The 8,039-nt window shown below is 33.9% G+C and overlaps 1 protein-coding gene across 1 annotated transcript; it reads left to right on the top strand.

Annotated features, from left to right (window-relative positions):
* The first annotated feature begins 3,356 nt into the window (after positions 1-3,356).
* On the top strand, positions 3,357-7,383 carry LOC128012859 (chorion-specific transcription factor GCMb-like). The gene is made up of 5 exons (XM_052595428.1): positions 3,357-3,635; positions 3,743-3,995; positions 4,761-4,873; positions 5,290-5,415; positions 6,302-7,383. The coding sequence occupies exons 1-5, from the start codon at positions 3,540-3,542 to the stop codon at positions 7,205-7,207; spliced, it is 1,494 nt and encodes a 497-aa protein (XP_052451388.1). The 5' UTR covers positions 3,357-3,539; the 3' UTR covers positions 7,208-7,383.
* The last annotated feature ends 656 nt before the right edge of the window (positions 7,384-8,039 follow it).

Raw genomic sequence — 8,039 nt, 5'->3', positions numbered from 1 at the left:
TGAGGCTGGGGTCAAGGCATACAGACGTGTGAAGGAATTTGGCTAAAGTTTTCATGGTCGTCTTGTTAAGCCATTCCTTAACCACAGACAATGTCAGAGGCATCTTACCTGGGCTAAGGAGAAAAAGAACTGTACTGTTGCTCAGTGGTCCAAAGTCATCTTTTCAGATGAGAGCAAGTTTTGTATTTCATTTGGATACCAAGGTCCTAGAGTCTGGAAGCTCTGGAAGGTGGAGAAGCTCAAAGCCCAAGTTGCTTGAAGTCCAGTGTTAAGTTTACATGGTCTATGATGATTTGGGGTGCAGTGTCATCTGCTGATGTTGGTTCACTGTGTTTTTTTAAAACCATAGTCACTGCACCCATTTACCAAGACGTTTTGGAGCACGTCATGCTTCCTTCTGCTGGCCAGCTTTTTGAAGATGATGATTTCATTTTCCAGCAGGATTTGACACCTGCCCTCAGTGCCAAAAACACCACAAGTTGGTGTTGTTGTACTTCACTGGCCAGAAAACTCACCAGACCTCTCTCAAAATCATCACGATTAAAAGAACCAAAGACTTAAACTACTTCAGTCTGTGTGCATTGAATTTTTTTATTACATGAGTTTCACAATTTGAGTTGAGTGACTGAAATAAATTTACTAATTTCCACGAAATTCTAATTTACTGAGATGCACGTGTGTGTGTGTGTATATATATATATATATATATATATATACACTGAATATTGCATAAATTATATTTGACAGAAATACTTGTACATGCTTGAAATATTCTGCATTCTACCTATGATAAAACTTTAATGGACTTTTACATTAACTGTTTCATCCCAGTGGAATGACCTGCCCAACTCAATCTAAGCAGCTGAGTCATTAATCATTTTTAAGAAAAAGCTGAAAACACATATTTTATCTTCATTTGACCCTCTAACTCTAGTACTCTCTATTATAATGCTAATTATATTTTTGTCTGCTAGTTTATTATTATTATTATTATTATTATTACTATTATTATTAAATAAATTTGCCCCTTTAACATTTGCACTAGGAGTAACACTAGCATTCTGTATTATTTTTTTATTTATTATAAATAATGACCTTCTGAAAGAAGCATTATCTATATTTTTTCTGTTCTATTGACTTTTTATTTTTTTTAATAAAAATAAAAAAAAACCCTCTAACACTACCTATTATTTTTATATTCTATCTACTTTCACCTGTCTCCTCTGGCTTGCTTAGATGGGGACATTTTATTTCCAGTGATTTCATTGAATTGATTTCACAGATACAATTTAAACTGAACTGAGCTGTATGGTGACATCATCGAATTCAATAATGAAATGACTTTTATACTTTTTTATATATATAAGCAAACACACACACAAAATAGTATTATTATTATTATTATTATTATTATTATTATTATTACTATTAACAACAACAACAATAATAATAATAATAATAATAATAATAATAATAATAATAACAACAACAACAACAACAACAACAACAACAACAATAAATACCTTGCAACATATACCTTTAGTTTGTATAAACATAGTTGTCGTTTTTTTTTTTTTTTTTCATAGAGTTTGCATAAATATAACAATACATAAATGTTTTAATTTATTTGTTAGCAAAATGTTTACTGTTAAAGAGCCTTCTATATTAGTGAATTTAAATAATAATAATAATTTGAAATTAAATCATAAAAAAATACTAGTATATATTGTTTATGTGTATAATAACGTGTAGGCTACTACAACGTAAACAGTTTATGAGGACTTCCTTTGTCCCCATAAAACAAAAGGCTTAAGAAATATAAAAAAACGGTGTTATGAAATTATGTCGAGAATACAGGAACATTGCGCACCACAATTTCAGACATTAATGAAATCAGAAGTTGATAGTGGTGAAGTAAAAAATAAATGAAATAAAGTGAGAAATAAATCATGTCTGAATTTATGTGTGCACGTGCGCTAATTACATCTATTAAGTTTTACATATGCCAACTGTAATGCTACTTTGCATGATATCTCGGTGACGACAAAAAGTAATTAAGTGAACAAAACAGCAATGATAAGTGTCATTCTTAGAATGACAAAATAGTAATGCAAATCCAAAGGAACAAGGCAATAATACAAAGAAAATAATGAACAAACGATAGGCTGCAATATTTTATAAAACGAAATAGCAGGCCTAATTTTAATAATAATAATGACAATAATAATAATGACGAAAACAACAACAGCCAATAATAATAATAATAATAATAATAATAATGCAACCACGATTGCGTAACCGGTATTCGCGAATGATGTCTCATTAATTGTAAGGCAAATTTATAAAATAAAATATTTTGCTTCATATGTAGGCTATGTATGAATGAGAATCATTATTGTCTCAAGAAAAAAAAAAAAAAAAAAAAAAAAAAAAAAAAAATATATATATATATATATATATATATATATATATATATATATATATATATATATGTGTGTGTGTGTGTGTGTGTGTGTGTTTATGCTTGCACTGTTAATGTATTTTTAGACTGAACAACCACAGTGAATTAAAAAAGCACGGTTAGGTTACATTTGCACCGTGCAGCCCAAAAATGTACATTTAACTAAATTAAAAACATATTAATAACTTACAGTAGGCCTACGCCTATCATTTTGTATATGGTTGAGCCCTTATGTTACAAACAGAAAAAGAAGCAAAGCCATTAATTTAAACCTCGTGTCCAGGGTCACTGAAAATCACTTGCATTTGTTATTTTCAATCAATGATCGTCAATGATCGCATATTGATACATAAAAGGTGCTTGTTTATGAGCTGCGTTGTGTTTGTTGTGTTAACGACCGGTTCATGTTGTGTCAGCAGTGCGGCTTTTCGTTTACACACAACAACTAATGACCTGCAGTAGATCACATTACCTTACCAACTGGACCAGTCCTGTTCTGTGAACATCAGCCTCGGCTCAGTCCCAGTGAAAGTCGCTCGCATAAATTTCGCTGACTGCTCGTGAAATACCACACCGTCGGGTTCACTGTTATAAGAGGCTGTAATTTTCCCCTTAAAACTCTAAACGCATAGATAAAATCTGGAATGTGTTAGGAAAATTTATTTAACACAAACTGTGCCATTTCCACCCTGCAGTCAAATATCGAATTTTTGTAGGTTTTGTTGCGAAATAATTTGCCGTTAGTGGAGGTGAAACTCAAGGATAATTTAAAGTGAAAGAACTGAGGTAGTGTGTGTCTGTCTGTGTGTGTGTGTTTAAGTCCAGCCTCCTTCTTTACATATACACACCAGCGTTTACCCGAGACCATTACCTGTGTGAAGTGCACCTGGACGGACTCACGTAAACGTGGATTTTTACAAGAGAAAATAAAGACGCTTTCTGGAAGTAAAAATCAAAAATACGTGACTTAGCGATGTGTGATACATTTCTTTAAAACGACCTAGACTCCGAGCAGAATTTTGCCTTTAAGGTGATTTTTAATTTTTATGGTTGTTATTATCTGGAGTTGATTCGCATCATGTCCAAAACCTCAGATCAGTTTGACATCTCAGATTGCGTGTGCTCATTTGGGATGAAGCTTACTTGGGATATAAACGATCCCAAGCTTCCACAGGTAAAGATTAAATATTTTAAGCGTTTATAGTTTGAATTGCATTAGATGTCCTCTCGCAAAATAAACTTCTGAATATGGTAATAATAATGAGAACATTATTTTTCCAGGACACCAAGCAGTATGATGCGTTCCAGGAGTGGACGGATGGATATGTACGTTATATCTACAGCAGTGAAGATAAGAATGCACAAAGACATCTGAGCGGATGGGCCATGAGAAACACCAACAACCATAATTGTCAGATCTTGAAGAAGTCCTGTCTTGGTGTGGTGGTGTGTTCACGAAACTGCTCTCTCCCAGACGGGTCCAAACTTCAGCTGAGACCGGCCATCTGTGACAAAGCACGACAGAAACAACAAAGTACGTTCAGGAACTTCTTCACCTAAAGAAACAGCATCTACCAAACGAGTTGGTCGTGTTAGAAACGAATCTGATAAGAACAAACAAACAATTGTTTTTTTTGGGTTTTTTTTTTTTTTTTTACACTACAGGCTTGTTGTAGCGCGTAGTGTAAAATACATTTGAAATATATGGATAGCAAGAAATCGCATTCTTATGAAGAATCATTTTATTTTCCTTATATCTTTTTCGTTTATATGGTTATCGAGTTCATGATATTACATTTTACGTTTTTCAGATCAACGTGTCCATTCTAGATGTCATCCGACCCAATAGTTTTCTTTAAAGAACCAGTAGATAGACGTTTTCTAAATAAATATCTGTGCCACTGGAGCTTTATTTTGTGGCATTAGGCCATAAAATTATTTTAGGGAAATTTATTTCTGAGAGTGTAGGCTTCGCCGTCATAAGTCTTAATAGATTTTTCAGTGAGAATGCGCAATAGACTGACAGACCCTGGCAGACTTTTATGTCAGTTAAGCCTGACCCTCTCATTAATGACCTTGACTGTTTGGCTCAGTCAAAACACTTGTTGTACACTTGTCAAAACGCTCAGTCAAAACCTCTTGTTTGCTCTGACTTATGTTAAGTTGATAAAACTATGAGCATTTCCTTAAAATATAAAAATAAAATTGGTAATTGTTTGCATATCTGTAAAATGCTCAGTAAGAAATATTCATTCATACTAAATAGTTTTAATAATACTGTTTATTCAAACATTTGCAGAAAAGCTTTGTCCAAACTGTAACTCAGCTCTCGAGTTGATTCCATGCCGAGGTCACAGTGGCTATCCAGTAACCAATTTTTGGAGAGTAGATGGGAAGGCAGTTTTTTTCCAGGTGAGTTTAATAGATTTTTTAAAAAATGCAAATTACATTTTAGAAATGTTTTGTCAAAAAAAAAAAATATATATATACTTTTTTTTTTTTTTTTATATTATCTTATTTAAAAGACACGGAGACAGGAGCCTGCAGTCTAAAATATAATTGAATATTACTAAATAAACATTTATACTTAGAGTATAAGTTGAAGTCATTTTTTTTTTTTTTTTTTTGTTGGGACGAATCAGAAAAGGAAGAAATCATCAGGTAGACATAAGTTAACAACTCCTTTTACAGTTTCCTAGCTATTAAATACTTCAGAAAAACCATAACCTTTAATTGCAAAGATTGATGTCACTGTAATAGTTATTCTTTATGAATATAGATGTGAGATTTCCCCCATTCCCATTTCTCTCTACACTGTCTGTTTTAAGGCTAAAGGAGTACATGACCACCCCAGACCAGAGAGTAAGTCTGAAACAGAAGCAAGAAGGAGTGCAGTGAAGAGACGGATGTCTTCACCTCACTTTTCACAGAAAAGAAGACTTGTGGAGCAAGAGGTAACAAACACACATTTATAAAAACTGTGACACTTAATATAAATCCCAAATACACACAATTATTATGTATTATTTAGAAGTATTATTGTTATTTAGAGTATTATTATGTATCAATTAGAAAACATTTTTTAGACAAACAACTATACCTTCATTGTAGCTATTATACTATGCATTAGACATTCTTAAGAAATCATAACATATTAACCTCCTCTCCTTGTGGCTACAACTTTAAGAGTATGATGATTTCTAACATATGACAACCACATTATATGCTGTTAAATGGTTTGTATAACCCGTCATAGGCGTAATGGTTTTATACCATACAGACTGTATTTTCTATCACCCTATACCTAAACCTACCCCTTACAGAAAACTGTGCATTTTTAGATTTTCAGAAAAACACCATTTAGTATTTTTTTTTAAAGCCTTTAGAATTATGGGGCTATAGGCAGTGTACTCATAAACCACCTTCACATTGTAATACCACTGCCATGTCATTATACACATTTTTGTCCACATAAACCACCCAAACCAGTGCACACATACACACAGAGAAAGAGAGATCAGGAGATTGCAGATTGCACTGCGCGCACACCGAAACTTGTCAATGCTGCCCCATGAATTTTATTAATAAAATAGCCTAGAATGGATACTAGAACGCTACATCATATTCCTCAGAAATGAGGTGGTAAAATTTTTGCTGTTTTTGAAGTGAGAGTTAGTAGTGAATCAAAAACCCTACTTTTTTGTATATAGAACTAAAATAGGGCTGTTTACAATGATATGATGATTTTTGAGTGTATTAGGTATTAAACACTTTTTGGAAGTTCTCCATATGTAGCGCCATTTTCAGAAAAAAATATTTTCGATTTTCTGTTGTCACTAGCCTGGATGTTACCATGACATGGCCTTTCCAAATATCCACCAGCTCACCATGGAGGGCCCAGAGCGCTTCAGCATCATTGCAGAGTCCAACTTCCCAATACAGACCCAACACTATCCTCCTTTCCAGAACACAGAGCCCTACAAGTTCTCTTATGACACACACACAACAGCACCCATGGCAGATGCTCCAAGCTCACTGCAGAAGCCTGCCAACCACCGTCTGTATATGACCTGCACTCCTTGTGGGTATGACTTTGCAGTCCCTGGATACCTTGGCTCAGGGCCTTATCCAACAGCACTGTATAAGGATCCTTCTAGCCAACAAACTGAGACAGAACCCAGTAAGTGCGGGAGCAGTCTGAGTGGCATGCCTCATGGCACGAGTCCATTAGGCAGCCATGAGCGGAGTTATGCAGAAAGTACAGGAAAGCATCATGGCTGGAAGCAAATTCTTAGTAAAGGTGCCTATGGGGATAGAGGAGACTACTCTCAACTGCCAACCAACACCAACCACCACTACTACAACAGTGATTACCCATGTAGGTACACTGGACCAGCCCCTACCACCCCGGCAGCATTGCAGACTATAATAACCACAACCACAAAAGTATCCTACCAGCCATGCCCCAAGCCATCTGTTGTAAAATATGGAGAGAATATCTATGATGTGAAAGGCCTGTCTAACTGTAATTCAATCTTGGAAGACGCCTCTTCCAACTCTTACTCAGACCTGAAGATTCCAGAGGATTCGGGAGTGATCAAATCTGCCCTCTCATACCAGGACACACTCCCAGCTAAAACTGAGAGGTCTGAAAACTTTGAGGGCTATCGCTACAGCAGTTACAGTTCAAACAGTTACCCTGAACGAATGTCACATCCTTTTAGGTATGATAGCGGAGAATACTGAGGGACTGCTGAAAGACCAGACAGGGTATAAAAAACAAAACAAACAAAGCAAAAAACAAACAAACATAGAAACGTGTTGTTATTTATATTCAGTATTTTAGCTGTTTTAATGTCTTTAGTTTTAAAGTGATGGTAGATTTGTGTGTAATCTTTTGATTCATATTGATTAAATAGACTGACATCAGTGTTGAATACATTTCAATATATTCAAGTAATGTGTTTAAAGTCATGATTGGTAATTAGCTGTAAATAAAAATAAGTAAAAAACTGTCAAGGAAGGCAGGAAAGGTTATATATATATATATATATATATATATATATATACACATTCATATATATATATATATATATATATATATATATATATATATATATATATATATATATATATATATATATATATAGATCTATAGATCTATATATATATATATTATGTTTATTAAAATGGTCTCTCTAACAAAACTGAGGGCATGTACAGCGTGATACTTTTTATAACAAACATATGTTCATCTACAATAGAAAAAAAAGACACTAATTATGTTAGTCAAATTTATCTTGTTAATAGGAAATTCGAAGAATCATAGAAGAAAATCTGTATATGTCATCACATTTGGGATTGTAAAACAGAAAAAGCCTAATACCTTTTTAGCTTTCACTCACAGATAATTTCTTAAAAATATAAATGTTTGTTCAGCATGTCCATAAAGGAAGTCTAAAACATGACGTAATAACATATAATCATGGGCTTTGTTACTGAAAGCTTTTAAGGCATCTGAGAGAAAGCGAACACACTCTTCATAAGCCATCTGAATCCAGCAAAGAGTATTCCACTG

Source organism: Carassius gibelio, chromosome B24 (assembly GCF_023724105.1).
Source record: "Carassius gibelio isolate Cgi1373 ecotype wild population from Czech Republic chromosome B24, carGib1.2-hapl.c, whole genome shotgun sequence".
Lineage (NCBI taxonomy): Eukaryota > Metazoa > Chordata > Actinopteri > Cypriniformes > Cyprinidae > Carassius > Carassius gibelio.
This window is presented reverse-complemented; position numbering and strand designations above follow the sequence as displayed.